The sequence below is a fragment of the Columba livia genome, chromosome 2 (assembly GCF_036013475.1).
Source record: "Columba livia isolate bColLiv1 breed racing homer chromosome 2, bColLiv1.pat.W.v2, whole genome shotgun sequence".
NCBI lineage: Eukaryota > Metazoa > Chordata > Aves > Columbiformes > Columbidae > Columba > Columba livia.
This window is the reverse complement of record NC_088603.1, coordinates 49,405,581-49,428,716: the sequence shown is the minus strand read 5'-3', so window position 1 is coordinate 49,428,716 and position 23,136 is coordinate 49,405,581. Positions and strand designations below refer to the sequence as shown.

Below are 23,136 nucleotides of genomic sequence, written 5' to 3'. Positions count from 1 at the left end.
TTTAAACTACCTGATTTTTGTCATATTCTCAGAACTCTTTCAATTCAATGGCATAAGAAGACTGTCAGGCACATCCCAGTTGCATTTAAGTTTAAAGGCAACAATTGTACACAGCAAAAGCAGACTCAAGAGACTCACTCTTGTTTATCGTTAGGGCTTATTTAGTCACGCCATTTCAAACTGTTAAGGAATTGTCCATCAATCACAGTACCCAGTATTTCCTAAAACAACCAGAAAATCCCCACTTTCAAATTTCAACCATCTCATAGTTAATTCATTCACAGTAAAGACTGAAATAAAAGCAAGGCTGACTCATGTACAATTAAAAAACTAAAGGCAGTTTTCTCCAATTTAGAAAAATGTTTTCTTAGAGCAAACAGTAAGGGAAAAAAAAATAATTCTTTAATACCTTTGGTTTTTTTAGTTGTTGTGATATACAACAGCACATATAGGTAAGTCTTTTTTCCAGCAAGGAATCTAATCGTAAGTCAGCTTCTCTAACAAGGCATGTTAGAAAGCAAAATCAGATCCTCCCACAGAAAAGCACAAACCACACAAAGTAACATCTCAGAACGGGTTATTCTAAAGCAATGCAGGGCTGAGGCAGGAAAACGAAGAAAAATGGTTTTATTCCTTGTGTACTGCTTCCAGTATGGGGATGGTTTAGGAATGAATTTTTTTAAAGCGTTATTCTTCTGCAGCTATCACATTCTGATATGATTAGAACATAAAATCTCCATGAGGAAGGACATGGTCAGCCTCAGACAATTCTGTTGTGAATGTTACATCAGCCAAATGATTCCACTAGTTTACAGTGTACCATAAAATATTTACACAAGCTATGAACTATAAAATATTTTCACATGAACTATAAAATATTTACACTATCAACATCAGTTAGGAAAGAATGATGTGCTGTCAAGCTGGCGCGACCCAGGAGTAAAGACTTTGTGGTTGCAGATTAAATAAAACTATTGCAAATCATCTGGAAATTTACAGGGAATATTAGGTTAAACAAATTACAGCTTCCTGGTCGCTTGGACAGTAAATGTAACCAGGAAAGCACAGCTTATGTGCTTTAAGCTAAATTTTACCAACAACATAAAGAAAGGCTGGGCTCATAATCAAACTGTACTGACCTCTCTGAACGTTCCTTCTAGCAAGGTGTCCAGATGTTGAAGGGGAGCAGGAGTTTTGTCTTTGAATCGTGTCAGCAATCGCCGCTCAATAGCTCGAAACTGTACAGCCCTTTCAGATAACAGCTCCTGAAATTTTTCAGCATTCAGACGTAGCTGCAATTTAAGGGTTTTCAAGAATCCAGGTTAAGGGTCATATGGACATATACATTGTGTATGCACATTCCAAATGAAATCAGAGAATGACATTTTGGTGAGAGTGTGCCTTATTCAAATATGACAATGTCATTTATACCAGTTTCATATTTTACACTCCTCATGAGGCTTACTAAAATTTTCCAGAATTAACATTTTCCACTGAAATAAAAACTAATTGTCAACAGCCACAATAATCTATGAGAATGCGTATCTCATCAAGAAGCCTAATAATAAGAATGAAATTCCACCACCAGGATCTCAAAGCTTCTATTTGACTTGATATTAATTGCAGTGTAAAGTAAATGGTTATTCCCTTAAGTATGAATATAAGTACTAAATTCTGCACTTCATGATTGCCTTCTTATGAAGTGAAATTCTTTTTCATTTTATATATTCAGATCAGCTATGGCAACAAAATTCCTTGAAGCGTTCACGAAACTTCGAACAACAAATGCCCACATAATAAGAATTCTCTTTTATCTTTTAATTACCTTACCATTTTCCAGCACACACCTCTAACACAACAGTCACTAAATAAGACTTTCAAAAAGCTGGGACTCCTCTGAACAGCTGACATGCTGCAACTAGCAGAAGTTATCAGAAGACACATCAAGACACACAGCTTTCCAGATGTGAGTATTATGACACATCCATTTTAAAGGTCCCCAAAATGAGCAGAAAAAATAAGTTTCCTAAGTTTACAAAACATATTCTATCTAAAAATAAGTAAACATACTATTCTGACAGTACCTGATTATGAAAGATATTTCAGGGAAGCTCAGAAAAAAAAGAAACACTATGCTGCTTTTCTGAAACTAGGAGGAAAAAAGGGACATCTCAGGCAACATTCTCCCAAGCCATCAAAAAATAGTGTGTTGAAACTAACAGGGATGGGAGCATATGGATCCCCTTGATAGACCATTTGATACTTTTTAGAGCATACAATTATTGTAAAATTTCAGAAACTTCAAAATAGCCAGCTACAACATAATTGGATTCTAAATTAGCACTCCAGCAATCACACCAACATTTCCAACTTCAATGTATTTAAGCTTATGACACAATCTAATGAAGCCTATGTTTAAGGTATTTCTACAATACCAGTCATTTAAAAAAAAAAAAACAAACCCTAAACTTTTTGAATTTCAGATAAATTGAAAGACTAACAGAATAACTACCCATGAGCTTGAGAGACAGACCTGGATGTAGGCTGACTCTTTAAAAAAAAACCCCAGATAAAATATAAATATATAAATATAAAATATCCCAAAAAGAACTTGCATCTTCCTATGTGGTGATGGCTCCACCTCACAAAAAATTTGGCAGCATGGAAGAATATCCAATAGTATTTCTCACTCTTAGATATATGTGTTGTTGCTTTTGTCCATTACACAAGTTTAATAGGAATTTTCAAATAGCTCTTCTCTCTTTTACTATACAGTTGAGGGGAGAAGGAGCACATGTATTTTTTTAGCTATTTCTACAAGCTAGCTGAACTATTGGACATTTTTAATTGTCAGCTGCACGACTAAACAGGAAAAAGGAATTACATTTATTTTATAGCTGGTCTGGTAAGCTTTTTTGAGCTTCCAATGCTACTTCTACAAGGGCAGGCAGGTTTTTTTTAAATCTGAAGGGACTTTACACGTATTTGCCATGATGATACAGAAAGAAAAACTGCTTCTGGCTTCATTATAATGAATAGAAGAGTAAAATAGCTTAAAACTAAGGACAAATTGTAGAAACAATTTTCCAATTAACATAACGCTAGTGAATGAAGAACCCATGGCTTCTGTATAAGCAGTGAGCAGAAGGGCAAATACTAGTACCATAAATTGTATTGTTTGCAGACTGCACACTAGGTACTTGTGCTCTGCTAATCACAAGGGCTGTTTCAGAGGCAAAGCATATTCCACATGTTAAGAACTAAATTATTCTTTTTACAGCACTATCTTAGCTGCAACTTTATATTTTCTGAAAGCCCGATGCCTGTGATAGCTATAGTTACAATCTGATTAATCTTAGTACTAACATACAAACAATTTTTAAACTAGCAGAACATTAATGATATACAATTGATGTATCATACCTCAAAATGTTGATCAATTAGTTCAAAATACTCTTGCAGGGGAATTGAACCAGAAAAGGTACATGCAAAATCTTTGCAGTTTTGCTTCTTGAAATGTTCTTCGAGTCGAAGTATGAGCTCTTTTGTTATCAGCCAAAGGTCCTCTAAGTGATCACTCTGGATCCTATATCGTTCTTTGTAAACAAGAACAAATGCATGACTAATAAACACACATGCAAAGTGACATGAATTCTCTACACACCATAGTTTAGATAAGACACAAATTTAACTTGCTAACTGTATCGGAAATCTATATGAGATTTGCATAAGAGATATACATTCACTAGTGTTAAATAAATACTTGTATTTTATTGATTTCAGTCCTAAATACTCTCTAACAAGCAATTTTGTAGCACAAAAGGAAAATATTTATTGCTTCAATACTACTTACTTTAGAGTATGGGCCTGTTCATGAGGAATAAAAAACAAGAACTACCATAATAAGGAAACAAGAGAATTACTGGATGATATCAAGTCATAACAACAGGCTGTCTGCAATTCTCTGCCATAATGCAACCTTAATGAGCTTTTCTGAGGGTTGGAGGCAGAAAAAGGCTCAATTCACTTTGGACCATGACAGAAGCAAAACATCCTAAGCATCTGATAACAGTGATAACAAAGCAACTCCAATCCACCTTAGGTCTTGAATGTCTCGGAAACAGCTATTGAGTTCTTAGATAATACACTCAATATAATTTTTATTACATCGTCACTTCCTCGGATACCTTCTAGTATGAAAAGTATTACTCTAACTAGTTACAGACGACAAAAACATCCAGATTTGATAGTGCTGTGTGTCACTCCAGATACAGCCAATATTAGTAGACGGTGATTTTTATTCATCCACACACTACGGCTTTGTAAAAAAGGCTTAGTGTAGAAATGGAAGTCTTCATAGAAACTTAAGTGAAAAAAACAAATCATGTTATAGCCAGCATTTTCTGTCCCAGCGAATTAATTTAATTTATCACATTGTAGTGAATTTCAAATTATCAAGCTAGTGGGATGAGATTTTATTTCTGCTGTTTCTAGTCCACATTTATACAATATTCTCTTCTGTTTCCAGGAAATCAGAAACAAGTAAACGTTGAGAGGACAACATTATAGAAAAACATAGCAGTTTTATTTTTTTCCAGATAAACACTTTCAAACAACAGTTCTTTATTTCTTTTCATTACTCATCTACCAATACCTTATGCAAAATGACAGATAAAAATGCAGCTCTGAGGAAAAAGAGTTGCTGGAATTTGACATAAAATAGTTCTTTTTTTGCCCTTATGAACAACGTTAACAGTAAATCAAATTAAACAGAATTCTTTAGAACTTGAATGTACTTATTTAAAATTTTCTCAACATTAGTAATTCAAGATTGTTTGACATTAGCACTGGCATAATTCCCAGGTTACGTATTTCACTGAACAGCAAATGACAAATTCTGTTTACAGTGTAACAGGAAAGAAGCAAGTTTTATTTAAAATCATGCCTGTTAAAGAAAAGAACACCATCTGCTAAAGATAACATTTAACCTAGTATCTATTTTTTAAACACTCACAATGTAATGGCTGGACTTGGTTGGATGTATCGCCATACTTTGCCTTAAGTGATTTCTTCCTTGAGGGAAATCAGCTCAGATGTTTTCAAGCCAAATTAACAGTCAGTCCATTGATAACTGACATATCTAATACATTAATGGTTTAAAAAGGATAAAACTAATTTCCTCCAAAATGCATATTTAGTTTCCATACATTGTTGGTCAATACAAACACAATTTAATTTTACCATGGCCTGAGTAGCGAGCATTGCAGTAATTTGCTTTACATCATCTTCCAGCTCTCAAAGAAGACACATTAGATTTAGAAACCACAAAACTGAGAATCTTTAGTTGTACTAAACACATGCTTTAAACAGCAATACAATGAAAAAAACTAGTGCTTTTTTGTAACAGCTAACCAACTTGTGTTAGCTTTTTGTTAAAATAAGCTCTGTAACATAAAATTAGAACAGATTTTCAGAAAATTCTCAAACAAAAAACAAGAAGTCTGAGAAGCACCAATAGGTTACTGTGCCAGTTTTGTTTGGAGTAGAGTTAATTTTCTTTGTAGTAGCCACTATGGGGCTATGGTTTGGATTTGTGCTGAAAACAGTCCTGATACCACAGGGATGTTGTAGTTACTGCTTCCACAGAGTCAAGGTCTTTTCCGATTCTCAGACTACCCCATCAATGTGTGGGCTGGAGGTGCACAAGAAGCTGGGAGGGGACACAGCTGGGACCAGCTGACCCTAACTGACCAAAGGGATATTTCATACCATATGATGTCATGCTCAGTAAAAAAAAGCTGGGGAAAGAGGAAGGATGCAGGAGATGTTGGAAGTGATGGCATTTGCTTTCCCAAGTAACGGTTACACGTTATGGAGCCTGGCTTTCCTGGAGATGGCTGAACACCTGCCTGCCAATGGGAAGTAGTGAATGAATCCCTTGCTTTGTTTTACCTATGAAACTGTCTTCATCTCAACCCACAAGTTTTCTCACTTTTACCCTGCCAATTCTCTCCCCCATCCCACTGTTGGGTAGTAAGTGACTGCATAGTGCTTAGTTGTTTGCTGGGGTTAAACCACAACATGGGTTACGATGACTTTTAACACTAGAACAGGTTGTCCAACCAGCACAACCTGTATGATTACCCTGCCAGCAGGTTCCCTGAAGGAAGTCTAGAAGATTTAGTCCACTTCTCAGCTAGGAAGCCCATATCAACAGAAAACAAACAAACAAACAAAAACCACAGCAACAATATAAAAAAAAACCAAACAAAAACACACACAAACACAAGCAAACAAACAAAACCCAAACAAACAAACAAAAAAACCCAGCCACAATTAGAAGTCAAGTCTTCTTGATATTATGATTAAAAGAATGTTTTAAAACATTTCAGGGAAAAACCAACCGACCAAACAAACAAACAAAACCACCACCTTAAAACTTTAACGTACATTGGGCAAGCTTCTTTTTAATATGAGTTAACTGTCAAAATGAACTTCAGGATGGGTTTCTTTGCAACAGTCCTCTTGACAGTCTGAAGTAACATCTTCAACTACTACACTGTTCAAAATGGATTAGGCAATACAACTAAAAACACATGTGAAAACAGATATCATTCATATTTGCAGCTTCAGCAGTGAAACCCAACTGTAATCTGTAGACTTTCACTCCTACATGTAGTTCTTCCCATTCAGAACTCAAGGTCCCTTTGATAAGTGATATAGAAAAAGTTGTCTTCTTCAATTGTCAAAGACTAAGTCCTTTCATGGAAAACCAGAAATAAGGATTGATGAGTCCCAATGAACTTTTTTATGTTTCTGAAACACCATTACTGCTAGTCACTATTTACCAACACATACAATTTCCTTTTTGAAGAACAATTCCACAATTATAATGTTACATAAGCACTTTTACAAAATACAAGTTATACAGCAGAAGGAGGACATAATTTGATCTGCATTCATTAGTTCCATATAAGATCTGTCCACTCAAGTACAACCATTTTAGTATCTTGAAATTCTACCAAACAATGCTTTTGTATTATAGATACTCTATTACCTTTCTTCCAAATAGGTTTTACTTAGGTAACATTTCAAATAAGCAACCCCCTCCTAAGAAATTCTGTAACCAACCCAATCCAACGCATGAAGAGGATGCTGGAAACTGGCTGCTAACATAGAAGGTGGCATCACACAACTTGTTTGTTTTCTAAAGTAAGGATTCCCAGACACAAGAAATGAGTAGTCACACTAAGAGAAACAGATATTTTGAATCTCCTTTGTAAAGTGAACTTCACAAGTAAAGCAGTGTGGGAAAGTTTACAGTAAGACTGCAAGTGTCATTCCTAGCTAGTGAATAAACAAACCTGAGAGGAAAAGCTTGAGGGTCTGGAGTGGGGGAATTAAAAGTTATAGCCTCACTAGAAACTAAAATACATTCATTACATAGACACAAATTTGTCCCTTGCACAGCATCAAATTTAGCAACTATGCAAAACAAAGTCCAAATGAAAGATTTAAAATGTAATCCAGAAAAAAGTTAATTATAAATCCTATAAATTCTTTAGCTTTTAGAATCTATCATTGCATGTCTAGTTAAGTTTAAACTGTTCAAGATCTACTATTTAAACACATATTAAAAACAAACTAACAATAAAACAGTATGCAAATAATGTATACACAAAGCAATACAAATAAATTTGAACCTTAGAAATGTAAAGTGAATCTTGGTACAATGAAAGTTACTCTCCAGATGGTTTTTGTTTTTAACACATTTGATTACATTAGAAAATATATTAAATATTATCTCATAGCCCACAGCTGACGCCACCAATATTTATATAACCCATCATGAATACTGATTTTTGAAAACAGTAAGGCAGATTATTTTTGTGTTGAAAGAATTTCACATCAACAAACTAGGTTCTGACTTCTCACTTAAAACAGTTTTTATAAAGCATTCACACAGTGTTCCATTTGAACTCTATGCAATGCACAATAGGTACTCTAGTTTTTCAGTTTGTTAGTCTGCTGTGTTAAAAGAAGATTTTGTGCCTTGTTGGCATGGAAAATGCTAAACACAATTGAATTGGTCTGGTTCCAATGCACATGCAAAGAAAGAGTTTAGCAAGTGAAGCAGTTGTACAGGGCAAGATCAAAAACTCTCCGAAATGAAGAGAACCGATCCCAAACTCACAGGTGGTTGGAACATGACTACTTAATTCACTAACTGCCCTATACAAGAGAAACCAGACCAGGTAACAGTATATCTACATGCATGTTCATACATTCTGTAAACATAATAGGAAGGATATTGAATCCATAATCCCATACTTAGAAAGACATACGGGCATCTAAAGATACAGACATGCACTTACTTAGATGTAGGAAGGCAAGCAAGTAGGGTCTAGACAATGCCTAATTGAAGTCAAAGATTACTGAAAGCCAGTGGAGAGTTAGAAACCTGCTTTTTAATCCCTTCCAAAATTCCAGTAGATTACTACTTCTAAACACAGGTGTTGAAATACCTTTGAGGAAAATAGGGTTTTTTCTATTATTATAATGACAGTGTTAACTCATGAAGAAAAAAAATGCTAAAAACCTAAAGAAAATCCAGTTTCTTCGGAGAATTGTCACTGTAGTGTACTATATTATGAGTATGATTTTTTTGTTTTGTTATAAAATGTTGTGCCTTCACTAGTAACATTATTAGATACTCGAGAAAGGATAAGAATCAGTTGATTAACACTTTGAAACTCCTCTGTTAGTTCTCACACAGTGATTATCCTTCTTTTATGATCCACATTCTCATTCTTTACATATATTAACTGATGATGAGGCTGCTTTTACATGTATACTAATCGCACTTACGTGATGTTTTTGAAGCAAGAAGAGTAGTTTTTGAACCAGTTAAAAACTGAAATCCCAGAGCATTTGCCTGGTCATCCCCAGATGGATCGACAAAGTCTGAAAGAGAAAATTAAATATGGTTTTCTATAGTTTGACACCACTACTCAACAAACCTCAAGCCACAGCCAGGAACACATCAACCTTTGCAAGAGTAATTTAGGAAAGGCAATCTGAGACTGCTTCTCTTTTTAAGGCTCAGAAGTTAACAACATCAGCAGTAGTTGGGTGTACCCTCCCTCCATTCACAGGTGGAAGCTTAGCAACACACTACAGATTTCTTTGAGGTTCAGTCTCTGCCATCTAAAAAGAATTCTGACTAGTGTACAGCCTAAAGACAACCACCTTTTACCAAATGCAAGGTCAGCTTTAATTCAGATATTTATGCAAAAATAATGTGGAAATTAGAAATTATTGAAAATGTTTCAGCACCCCCTGTTTTCAGTTTTCAGCACACAGCACAACACCTAGTTTGCTAAAACTAGCTACTCTGCAAAGTCCATGCAAATCCATCATTCTTTTCATTCCATGTAGTGGGTGATACCAGCTTAAATGGCTCAATTTTAGAGTACTGTGTTTTACAAACTACTGCATGTCACCTCTCCTCCCAAACTTCCTCTAAAAATAAGGCAAAATGGGGAGGAGAAGAGACATAACTTTTATTGATTACTCCAAGAATCCGAAGTTCCTTCACAGATCACATCATAAAAGTGGGGTGAACAGAAATCAGATTTTAATACCTTCTTCTGGAACACATTAGGCCTATGCTTTGTGCTACATTTTCAACAACACATCCCTAGGTTAAAATAATAATAATAATAATAATGATAATAATAATAATGATGATAATAATAATAATAATAATAATAATAATAATAATAATAATAATAATAATGCTCTATTTCAAAAGCATGTCTAAACAGAAATCCATAAGTTTATTATTGCTTAGCCATAATGGAACCCTATGAGTAAAACCCAAAAATGTAGACCTTCTGAAAAAAATTTATCTGTTTCAAGTAAGTATTACATAGCACACACATTTGAGAGGAATTACATATTTACTCTCAAAGCAAAGAAAATCATACTACCAAAAAAATATAACCATGCCCACTCCACTGCTCTCAGACAAATGTACTATAAAAGCATTTCAAAAAAGAGATGCAGCTCCACCTTAAAAAGATCATATTAAAGTTGTTGGCCCGCACAGCTTTCAGAAAACTGTTCCAGAACTTTCGGCCTCTGAAGTTCAGAAACTTAATCACTGCCAGAGTGAGCTTATTCACAATCACTTTATAGCCCTGTTTACTCATTTCTTCTTGTGCTAATAAGATCATCTAGATCAATGATACAGACACAAAATATTTACTGAAGGCAACTGTATTCCATTTTTTTGCCTGCGCTTTATTAAGCTAAATGATTTCATTTATTTTAATTCTCCTCTTCAAATCCCTAGATAATGTTCATAGCCTTTTTCTACACTTTTGAGCTTGAATTAACTTTTATTTAATACCATCAATGAGCACTCAGTGTGCTGATGCACAGTAACATGATATTAGTTTCCTGTGTGGCAACATTTTGCCTAATGCATACTCAGTTCTTTTTTGTTTGCTTATGATTGTATCACATTGTACCACAGAGTATTCCTGTGGTAACTTTTACCTCCTCAATCTCTTGCCAATTATGAGCACATAATTACAGCAGAAATTATTTTGATAGCATTACACTTTATAGTACCCAAATTCATTCTTCTTTTTCTGGTCCTAAATGGCACCTTAACCATCTTTCATACTATTTTAATATTCTCCTGAATATAAAATGTAGATCAGGTTTGTGCATCAGAAAATATCTCTAAGTACATGTTTTTCTTAGTCCAAGAAAACTAATGAAACAATTAAATAAGATCAGCTCCAAAATGATATATCAAGAACTCCACAAATCTTCCTCCAAAGCAACTGTACCCCTTACATACAAGATTTACCACTTTTTATTTGCCCCGCTTATCTTTTTTTAAATGAATGCCCATGTTTTCCCAATTACAACACCATTTATGTGATTTTATGTAAAATGATTTTCTGGATACATCAAAATTTGATCTATATCATGTCCCCTGTGTAAAGAAATCTGCCATATTGCCAGAGACAGATATACTAGCCCAGATGGCCTATTATTGAAATATTATGCCATCATTTCTTTTAAAATATACTTTTTAAATACTTTAACATTAGCTTTGTTAAGTACCTCATTACTTTGGACAGACAAGCAATTCCTGTGGAAGTTGCTGACACATCACCTATTACGGATAAAATCAAAGACTTACCTGGAAAAATGGTGAGAAAACTGATGGGAGGTTTATTGGTATCAATAGTTAGCTTGTGGTTTGCTGCTTTTGAAGGTTGAGCTGGAAAGCAAACTAACCGCAAAGGCAGCCTGAAGTTACACTGTGCAACATTCAGTACTCCTAAAATGAAAGAACAGAGATTCATCTTTTGTATCCATCTCCTGAATACAAGATACTTCATACTGCTGTCCTCAAAGAGGTATAACAAGACACTTTTAACACAAGTAAGGAATACATTAAAACAAAAACTACACAAAACTCTAGATTTTTCTTAAATTTTCTACCTAAAATAACTTGAAATTTGAATATTTTTAATTACCTTTTCAACTGAATGGGAAAGCAAGAGTTACTAGCCATTCCACTGCATACCTGTATTTACACCAATTACCATGCAATAAAGATCAACATTTCATTTAATACTAGACAAACAATTCTACTTTAACATAGACTATACCTGTGTGATTACTCCTGATACTTTTAAACAAAATTGAAGCATGTACATTTTCATCAGGAATATCGCAAACTACATCCTTTTTAAGAAGAACACTTTTACTCTTTTTTTATACCCTTAAATAACATCTATGCAACCTTAATATAATCAGTCAGAGGCTTTGGCTTAGAAAAAGAAATGTATCTAACACAGATTGCTACCCAAAGGTATGTGAAATTCTATCTTTCAGCTCACTGCATCATAATAAAACGGAACTGTAGAACAAGCTGCATACTATCTTTGGTATTGGGATCTAATATAATATGCAATTTTATCAGAATGGTGCAAGAGGAAAGAGGAAGTTTTAACACTAAGATTTAGGAAATATGTTCAGTAGAATGCATACAATATTTGCTCAAATAGAAACATAGTTTAAAATTGCTGGCATGTCAGAAATTGCCCAGTATGTTTTATGTGAAAGGTAAAATGGCTAGTTGCTATGAAATACAGAGTTCTTGCACAGTTGGGCAGCCAGATTATGGGTTTTTTGAGGAGGATTTTCTGATGAAGCAACTAACAGGGAAACCTTGTTTTGTTTGAATACAGACATCACTACAGGCACCAATACTCATCTCATTGAGAACAGTATTAATATCATAGCAGCAATCACTCATTCTCTCCCAAATAATCCATGAAACTCAAACACTAACCCCAACACCCACCTCAGCAGAATTTAACAAAGTACATTTTTAGAGAGAATAGAGTAAGTTACTGTCATGGATTATATGGAGACAGAAAAGTCATGAAATGTTATCAGTCATGTAAGCTTAGCAGGTTAGTACAAAAACAGACCTCAACCATTCAACAGTGATCCAAGCAACCTTTTTTGCTCACAACTTTGTTGCTTGGCGGATCCCTTCAAATGAAAAATTATTTCTAATACTCATATCAGGGGAAAAATGTTACTAGAAGGCTCAGATCCATCCCTCTCATTGTCAATTCAATAGCTCTTTTGGCTGGCAGATAATGCCTTCAAGTAACTACTCTGCAGCAGCTTGTAAAAAAAAAGCAAATCACTGTAAAACAAACAGAAAGCCCATTTTGAGGACAGGTCCTAAAAACTAGGATATCTCTGGGTTCCAAGGAAAATTCCTGAAAAAATACTTGACAATAAACCTACGACCTTTCAGAATGATTCACTCAACCGTATCTTCATCATCTGATGGGAAAATTAAAATATTTTCTTGATGACAACAAAACACAAACATCTTATTATTGCACTTAAACATGAAGACTTGTCAACAGGAAAAAATTAGTGAAAAAACTAGCCAAAATTATTTTGAAATATTCTTATTTAAACCAAGATGTTTTTCTTCTTGTTTCAAACCAGCTTTTCCTAGATAGTCTGTTCTCAGTCTGCCTCATTATAAACATAATTTTTCAAAGTTCAAATAAAAACTAAATCAAATACTATCTGACTTTGGGAGAGGGCAGGGGAGATTTATAGCTCATAAGTCAAAAACGACTATATATTAGAAGCAAACCAAAAAGCTCCAATGAAATCTATCACTACAGTGAAAAACTCTTGCTGGGAAATGTTTTCAGAATATTTCAGAATTTTAAATGGTACTAAAGAAACACAAAGCAGTAGCAAAGTGTGGAAGCCAGAACTTCCTCAGTGCTTTGGTGTTACACCTAGCAATACATCTCCATCTAGACTTGTGATACATTGCACCATACACAATTTTAGCAGTGTAATAAAGAAAAAATGTCATAACATTTCAGATCCTCTTCTAATTGAGACATAACAGAAATTTTGTAACATTATCGTGTAAGTTACTACTATTTAAAGGCATACTATGCACTTATCTGATAAAAGTAATAAAACAGTTACATGCACTGAAGATTTTACTTCCAAATTGTTAATTCATCCATCTTAATTATATACATACATATATATATACATGTATATAATTAAAAACATTAAAGCTCACATCTCTGATTTAGGATATTAAATATTCAGATAATTTAAACTTTTTCTGGTATTGATGTCCCTAAACTTACCTAATCCAGTGCAACTCACAGTAACCCAAGTAAATTTTGTCCCAGATAATTCTATCTGTTTACTGTGCTCCACAATACTCTCTTCAACATCAAGTTTTCATCTTGAGTAGAAATTTCTTAAAACAAACTCCAAATCTTCAATTTTAGAATGTTACCCTTTCAAATTAAAGACACTTATTTTATATAGCTTACTGATATATTTACTCTATTTTTTAATAATTTTAAAAATCACTTTGTATAGCAGAAATCTGCCACATGGTGATAGCCATTCTTGCCAAGAATAGTATTCTGTTGAGATGGTTCAAGCATCTGGTTCCTGTATGGCACCTTAAGGTCCCCTGAAATATCCAGAAACCAGAAAGGGGGAGAATCGTCAACACAGCAATCTACTCTATTACTTCAATTAATATGCTCGTAAGAGCATATGTATTGAAAAGCAAGACTCAAATATGTATACATCTCTATGTATACATTTGTTTAGGAAAACGGCAAAACTGAAAACACCCTTTCAGTTCTCTCTAAATCTATGACAAGCAAAATGTGAGGGAATTTGTGTTCAATATATATTTTTTAAGTTAGTGAAATATCTCCTACAAGGACTGTATTTTTTCAACACATGTACACAACTACATTGTAAAATTACCCTTCTCTCTTTTTAGTCTTCCTATACACAACCTAACTTTCCAGTTTTGTTTTGTTTTTCAATTGTACCTTTTGCAAAGATCTACCACAATCACAGCTAGATTTTGTACTGCTGGTATTCTCAGTTAGAAAGCGGCCTTTTAGCCTTGAATAAGATGTTTCCAAAAAGAATTGGAATAAAAAGATGTTAAGTGACTTAATTCCCAGAGCTACTCAGTCCAAACAGTATGGCATTAGCTACAAATCCTTAATAGCTGTTTCAGTTGCACCAAAAACCACTATAATTTAGCTGCCTAAATACTTGCTGAAACTCGAAAAAAAAAACTAAAAATATGGTAAAGAACATATAATTGTATTTTCCATTTCCAATCTCAATGGACAAGGCACTTATTACCGTGCAAAATTTCTGTTACATATGAGAAAGTGCAATATATATCAGGCTGAGGGAGCTGGGTCCCTTTAGTTTGGAGGAGACTGTAGGGTGACCTTATTAATGTTTACAAATATAAAAAGGGTGAGTGTCAGGAGGATGGAGCCAGGCTCTTCTCGGTGACAACCAATGGTAAGACAAGGAGTAATGGGTTCAAACTGGAACACAAGAGGTTCCACTTAAATTTGAGAAGAAACTTCTTCTCAGTGAGGGTGCCAGAGCACTGGAACAGGCTGCCCACGGGAGTTGTGGAGTCTCCTCCTCCGGAGACATTCAAAACCCGCCTGGACGCCTTCCTGTGTAACCTCATCTAGGTGTTCCTGCTCCAGCAAGGGGGTTGGACTGGACGATCTTTTGAGGTCCCTTCCAATCCCTAATGTTGTGTGACTCTGTGATTCTGTGTGATCACCAAGATATCTTTACTACTTTCTATTTTTCCCCATGAGCAATTGTCTTTTTATGTCTAAGCCTCATTTACTTTCAATTTTCTCAGATATCCACCTCTTCATAGCATCAAATCAAGGATGATAATAATAATTTAAAGAAATAATAAGTAAAATCACAGCTCCCTTCCAAATCTGCTTTATTCAGCATATGCTGTCACTCTGAAACCATTCTATCTTTGCACTTTCCATTTACTCACCTTCAGGATTGAACTCTGCAATATAACCAGCAATGGGATAAAAAAAAAAAAAAAAAGAATACATAAGATGCTAGTCAAGATAAAAGGGAAATGTAGTAACAGGTTTTAAAGAACTTAAGCCACATTTGCTAAGTAGACAATGCATAAAGACGTAATACTAGCCAAAGCCCAGACATGAGACCACATTCATCAATAGTGCAATCCCATCCAACTGAGTGACTCATTAACCTTCAGCTGTATGAATCCCACAGAGATACACTGAAGACTGATTTGGCCACAAATCTGGGTATCTTAAAAAACAAAAGAGGAAAAAGTCCCTATTCAGACAAATCAAAGTTACAAAGGCACTTGATTTTTGTTTACTAGTATATTACACTGAAGAATTTTATTGCCTTGTACAAGTAACACTGCTATTTGTATGTAATTGAACAGAATTATCCCAGCTTAATAATTTAAATGAATATCAAAAAATTTAACAAGGCCTTAATTATGCTTCTTTATTTAGAAGTTTTCCAACTTCTACTGTTAAAGGTAAGTTTCTAAAATTTCTTCTACAGTTCCCGAACTCTGTTAGACCTCATGTCTTCTGGAGATTTTTTTTAATTGCATATAAACAATCAATCATAGTTAAGATACCATATTTCTTTACTTCCCTAACCAAAAGGCTTGCAAAATCCAACCTAATATCTAAAATATAACTGTAAGTGTAACTAGCATCACCTGAAAGAAATAATACATTAATTTGCTGGTGAGAAATACCCTTTAAATTTGATACTCTGGTCTTGCAAAGCAAAATCACAGAAGCAAAATAAAAAGCAAGCTTTCAAAATCAGAGGATCCAAGATACTCAAAAATATACTGCCTATATGTACCACAAAACGTGTCTAAAGCCACATCACTAAGCTGGACAGTTATGAAAGTACTGCATCTCATTCACAAGGAACAAGCAGGGTCATCGCACAAAGGGACCGAAGTTGTGTAGGCTGTTTGTGTGGGCTCTCAAGAAAAAGGGAGGAGCATCCTTCTCTCCCTCATCCTCTGCACATACCTGCAAGACTCGTCTAAAGAGGGTGAGATTTCTTTAAAAACACGAGTTTAAGTTTTGGCTAGAAATAAACATTTCTATCATCACACAGACTATCAACATAAACACAATGGTTCAAGTGAGAAGTGATGTGAAGTAAAAGCTTAAATAAAAGTGTCTACACAGGATAAGGTACTCAAGACCACCACCCTTCACAGAAGCCCTAACTCCACATGCATGTCTTTGATGCCAGTCCACTCCATGTCACCCTTCCATTTGTGTTGGCACAGGCCTGTGTTTGCACAGTGAAACAAATCAGCAAATCTGGCTGAGAAATAACTGTTGATTGTGTGAGCACAACAGGGGAGGAGGTGCAGAAGCAAAGCCAAGCAGTGAGAAGAACAGACAGTTTAAACTGCTTTATGCTGCATTTAACTTAACATGGAAGCCTTGCCTAAACACAGTTTCTTAGTAGCCTGACAAATTCACAGGGCTGTGTGCAGAAAACTGAGCTAATCAGTCATCGGTTATGGATAGCAGGGTAAATTTACATATTCTATCACTAGGGTTGTTAGGGCATAATAAACCAGAATGACTTAGTTTCTATTACTTCGGATTACTTCATTTGTTTAAAATGAGTATGTTCACTTGTTAAAAGGGAAGTGAGGAATAATCACACCCAATGCTTATTCAGATCTCCTCCTCTGTAGCAAGGCAGTTATTGTCACATTTGTTGGCAGCCCAGAAGGCTGAATAGTCATAAAGATGTAATTAACTTCTCACTTGAGGAGCTGGTCCCTTAAAAGGCAGCACAGAAGTGAATTGATAGGACAGGGTGGGAAAGCTTGTACAGCTGCTTCCCCTGCCATGAGAACATGATTTTACCTCTTCAAAACCAATTAGGTAACTTAATGATGCTATATATTAACTAAAACTGAAGACTAGACTCTGATGGACATTATTTCTTTAATTAATGCTGCCTGTGATGTATATCAAAGGAAATATTATAAGAAATATGTAAAGAAAAAGACCTCAAAAAAGGCAAAACAAGTTGAAATCTCCAGTGGCTTACCTGTTGGTGTATTATATGAAACCACACAATTTCCTTCAAGTTCTGATGGAGCACAATTCCCCTTCAAAAAGACAGACAGGACCACAGTTTCAGATGCATCTGGTTCTAAAAACAATACAAAATTAAATCAAGTAATAGGAGCATCCAAATGAAAGCAGCATGTTTTCTAGCGTTTTGGGAAACATTCTACTAAACTATGATAGTTGTTTCCATCAGTTCACATTTATCAAATCACTGGACATGCTTTCAAACATTCTCAGAAAAAAAGTAACATGACACAGATGTAACTACCGTTATAATAATTTATATATAATAATTTACCTAAATCATCCAAGAAGAACTGATCACAGGTCACTGCTAATGGAGCTTGTACACATACTACCAGGTTTGGTTTCTGTGCAGTCACTCTGCTCTGTATTGTTACCTAAAACAAGTGACATAGAGGAGTATTTAAAGGAAGCAAGAAATTGATCACTGTATAACAGCAAAGAAACATAACCAGCAAAAAGATATTAAAAACTTGTAAAGAGCAATTCAGCAACAATGTTTAAGAATTTTAAATTTCAACTTTAAAACCAGTATTTTCCTTTTAAAATTCTTATTTACTTACAGCCAATAATAAAACACAATAACTTGAAAGGCTACAAAAAACTGAAGGGGTTTCTCATGTTCTTTGTCATTTTAACCTAAAACAAGCTAATGTTGAAGTGTTAATTAAAATTTTACTATTTTCCAAGTGTCACATGCATTTGTTCTAATGTAAATAACACGTTACCTCTTTCAGGTGACTAAAGTAAAAAGAATAATAATAACAATTAAAAAAAAAAGCTAACCAAAGAAATTACATCCTTTAACTGCAAAGACAAACTCACAAACTCACAGTCTTCTGAATAACTTCAGAGTCAAGTTCTATTTGATTGTTCACTGCAAACAAATTCTAAAATTCAACATACAGGATTACCCAGCACAACTGCAACATTAGGTTATGAGAGCTGACCTAACCATAAACCTGGAGTGACTCTGGTTGCTTCTATTGTAGGCACTTGTTTCTCTGCAAAAAGCAATGGATATCAAAAGAATGTCCTTAGCTCAGATCTTAAATGAAAGTATAGTCGTGATCGAAATCTGAATGTGGTCTGCATACACATAGAGCATATCTGCTATCTATTATCATCTGGCTTATATTGCTGGTTTACCAAGGAGCTCACAGCCAGGTTAAATCAGTTTCAGAAAATATTATTAATTATAAAATTACTCAAGTGTTAGGAAGTTTGACTGCTTTATGAGAATTAACATCAACATTTTTTTTGGCTTAACCATACATTTAGGCTGTAAACAAGTCCTCAGACCATCCATCGCTCTTAATGCTACCAAGGAAAGATCGTGTCTAACTCAAGTAGATGCACATACATCAGGTAAACTGCCCCATTTTCTGAAGCCAGAATCTCAGTAAGATGAACAATGAACATGGAAACAATAGCCTTACAGATGCTATGCCAGTTAAATGAACTAAAAACATGCAGATATGAGACTGCACACTTCAACATTTATAATTAAGACAGTGACAGTTAAAGCTACAGGCAAATGCTACTTCAGTGCATTTCTCAGTTATGTTTGGCTTTGTGGTGCACACAGGAGCCTGAAGTGAATAATTCTCTTACCCAGAACCTTTTGTCAAAAGTACCTGATTTTATTAAAACTCTTCAGACAGGCCTGTCACTGGTGCATAATTAAATTTAAAAATTAAGTTTTTAATAGAAAAGTAAGTGTCACGAATTATGGAAGTTTTTTTCAGAACACAATGCACTGCCTGCAATTTTTTTTGGTACAATGATCACCATTACAATGCCAAATAATATTCACTGGTAACATTACCTACTTTGTAGAAGACATGTAAGGTAGGCATTTACACACTGGTTGCAGTTGTACAACTCAAGAAAATATTTAATTTTAACATTTATCCCATTTGTTCTCAACTTGTCCAAATTCAGTGGTTAAGTTCAAATTACTCTGACAGGAGCCATAATGTGCAACCACCACGTACAAGTATTTCTTAGTTTCACAGGAACCAATGCTTATAACTTTGTAAATATTAAAGAGTTTAATCCATTAATCAAAAGGATGTTTCCATCAACTGCAATTAATTAGAAGGGAGACATATGAAGATCAGTTAATTGAACTTCTCACAGGAAAAAATATTCTGGAAAGAACCGAATGCATGATAACACCTACATTTACTATTTTTGTTTCATTAGAAGGTACAAGATCTATAAAAAAGAAAGCAGAAAAGATTACCAACTCTATAAACACCTCCATACTCATTTTAAAGTGTTTGCCGTTGGTCTTACAATAGCAATGAGCAGATGAGAGAGAACAATGGGAGTTACCCAAGTTCCTAACATTGAAATCATAAACATTCTCCAAAACTTGAATTTGGCAACTACGAACACAATACTTTCCTCTGTAATAACTCACTTATACAATATATTGGCTCCAATGTAAACTAAAAGCTGATCAATTCATAACTTTCTCTGGAGGTAACTTAAATTTACATTACGTATTTTAAGGTACCCTAATTTTCACAAGCAGCCTGATTCAAAGTCCAATGTCGTTCATCTGAACTGCATTGAGCAAAACTGTCACAGACTTTATTAGGATTAAGATTTTACCCTGCATCATTTTAGCATTTAAAAATGCAGATAAATTTGTTGGACTGAGTACAACTAAACCACAGTAGTGTAATGGAATCCAGTTCAACAAATAGTCCGGTTACCCGCTGAACTTTTCTCTCAGGATGGAGGGTTCTCAAAAATAAGGTTCCACTGATATTCCTAAAAGATACTCTCAAACTCAGAAATGAAAATCATTATCCTTTTTAGGCAATACTAAGGAGAAACTCCACTTGCACACATATGCATGTGCGCACATATATGCATGTGCCCACACATATGCATGTGCCCACACACATTTTCTTTAGAATCACTTAAAGGCAGCAGCTCTTATGGAGGACTGCAATGATGTCAATTTTCAAGTTAGATTTTTCTAGCATTTTTTTTTTTTCACTAGCAAAAGTGGTGAAAGTCTTTTTACAAAAGAAAGTCTATTTATTGACAACTAAAAAGGCAGCTAAAGATAATAAACTTCACATTTTGAGTAACCAGATATTTATTCCCTTTGAAATGCATTGGAAAAATTATTCTTATAACTTTGAAAACAACTTCCATCCTAATCATGTTTTTGTGTCTGCTTCTTGATAAGCCTATCAAACTCTAATCACTTTCTGACTTTGGTAGAAGGCTTGCTAGAATGACACCTTGTTATATTAAGGAGAAAAAAAATTACATATATATTGCATTTCAAACATTACTCATTTTCATGATCAAAGTGAAATATACAGAAAGTGACAGGTCTATTTAAATTTGCCACCACTAATTTTGAATGCTACTGTTTGAGTTAGGCACAGTACCTTTACTGTCACTGATGGTACTGCCTCTGCTTTTACCTCACTGTCAATGGCTTGCTGTGAAGAAAAAGATGAAAACAGAGTAAATTCAATATGATGAATGAGTGGACACAATTAATGCAACAGTACTTTCCTACCATCAACTTGGTAAACAGGGAATTAACAGTAAAGGACTTATCATTCCTATGACAGATTAAAATAAACAAAATACATTTCTGAGTTCCTTCTGAAAATGTAAAGCCTCTGCTTGAAATTCCCTGTAAAAAGGATAGCAAAAGGTCATGAATGTTGGGTACATAAGAAACTAATACACTTTGATGTATATATGAAAATTTGAAAATGCTTTGTTTGGCACACTACTTTCCACTGTATATTTATTTAAATTATGGAAATACCTTCTGTTATTCAGCAGGGAAAGGTGACTTCCAATCTGCTAATATATTGTATACATACCATAGTTTGTACTATAAAATCACTACACACTATCTTATAATCAGAAATATATTTTGAGCTTCAAAAGAAAATTATAGCAGATATCTTGCCACTTCTGCTAATTTCTTTTTCAACAGGCAATTCCACCTAATTCTAAATCAATCCTGACCTTGCAGTCTATTTCAATATCTTATTTTGTGCTTGTATTTCATTTTGTAATAGGTCAGTCCCTACAGTTTAAAAAAAAAAAAAGTTCCTGTTTGTTTAAACTATATTATTTTAAGGAAACACTTCACTTCTGCTATAATAGCAAATTACTGACTTGAACTTACACCTTCTCATAATAAAAGAGTAAATTAAGAATAATCTGATGTCCTCCACCCACCCTCCTTTTCATCCCAACGTGCCAGTATAAGGTCCACATCTGCAAAGTTCCCAAGAAGTCAGAAAGCTGGTAGGCTCTCTGGTTCTAGAAATAGGCCTTCCCTTTGTACACTGTATATCTTTTCCGGTTAAAAAAGTGTAGCTACTTTCATACTGGCTTGCCATGCCCACTGTCTCTGGTGACCAGCAGTTGACCCTGAAGCCATAGCAGGGGTGCAAAGAGATTGATCCTCACCTTATTCAGCTTTCAGAAATCAGCTGGACTTCCTGGATCAGAGGCCAGACACAAGAGGCGGTGTCAAATAACCAGAATGGTTCTCCAAGTTGCTTATCTAATCCATTTTAACATACTTATATCTTCTTTGCTTTTACCACACACATAGCAATTTAAATCTTTTCACAAATGCCGAAGTAGTACCTGCAAGCCTGTAGTTTCCAAGGTCACTGCAGAAGCCCTAAAATTGTTCCTACGTTTGCTGAGTTAATCCGTCCGCATAAACTGTAATATTTTTGCTATCTAGATGGCTACTGAAGGAATCTCCAGCAGAGCCTACCACACAGGTAACTGACATATATGGACAGCCTTGGAAAATAAAGATTCAAGGCCATGGTTCAGCTGATACTGAGTTACTTACATGAAACAGCCCATTTGCACCTGGAAGGTTGAGCAAATGAGCAAAGCAGCATTAGAGCATCCTATGGATCTAGCAGTTCTAAGTGTGGTGAACAGATTACTGCAGCTAGCTAAGACCATGCAACACTGTCCTTTTTTCCACAGACAAACGCTAGGACATTAGCACGCATTATGAAGAGGTCTCTTTTTTAAAGAATAATAGTAATAGCAGTAGTAATAACAACAGAGTTTAAATAAATATATCAAATATATATCTAAAAATATTAAAAAGCAGCTCCTTGTATATTTTTTAAACAGTAAGTAGCCCTCAAAATCAGTTTTGCAGAAATGACTAATTACAGATGTTTTAGTGCAATGAGTATTTTCTGAAGTGTTAAAGTGAAAAGTTTTGAGACACTATTAGCTCTCTTGCGTTTTAATTTGAATTGATTTTTATAAAGTACATAGGCATACAAGATGAATAAACTAAATAGGTTGCAATGATGCCTTGCCAAAGAAAGATTATTTCTTATAATGCATGGTTTGTATATTCTATCTTTAAACTATCCACAGGGTGACACTTCTACTGTTTCCCTCATATTATTAACTGCTCACCATTACAAATGATTCTAAGTTCTCTTTCACATAAGTTTGCTTAGCCAAGAATCTAAAGGTCCCCAGACAGACGATATTAAAT

At 34.7% G+C, this 23,136-nt stretch overlaps 1 protein-coding gene across 10 annotated transcripts in view; it reads right to left on the bottom strand.

Annotated features, from left to right (window-relative positions):
* BBS9 (Bardet-Biedl syndrome 9) overlaps positions 1-23,136 on the bottom strand; it is a 307,045-nt gene that overhangs the window by 222,355 nt on the left and 61,554 nt on the right. For 6 of the 10 annotated variants that reach the window (XM_065055148.1, XM_065055150.1, XM_065055147.1 and 3 more), the window contains 8 exons: positions 21,014-21,067; positions 17,869-17,971; positions 17,548-17,652; positions 15,452-15,466; positions 11,222-11,362; positions 8,869-8,964; positions 3,424-3,596; positions 1,140-1,292 (listed from right to left, as the gene is read on the bottom strand). In XM_065055148.1, the coding sequence (XP_064911220.1) occupies positions 1,140-1,292; positions 3,424-3,596; positions 8,869-8,964; positions 11,222-11,362; positions 15,452-15,466; positions 17,548-17,652; positions 17,869-17,971; positions 21,014-21,067 (840 nt within the window). The remainder of the gene's footprint in view (positions 1-1,139; positions 1,293-3,423; positions 3,597-8,868; positions 8,965-11,221; positions 11,363-15,451; positions 15,467-17,547; positions 17,653-17,868; positions 17,972-21,013; positions 21,068-23,136) is intronic. The other 4 variants (XM_065055151.1, XM_065055157.1, XM_065055153.1 and 1 more) reach the window with 1 other exon arrangement.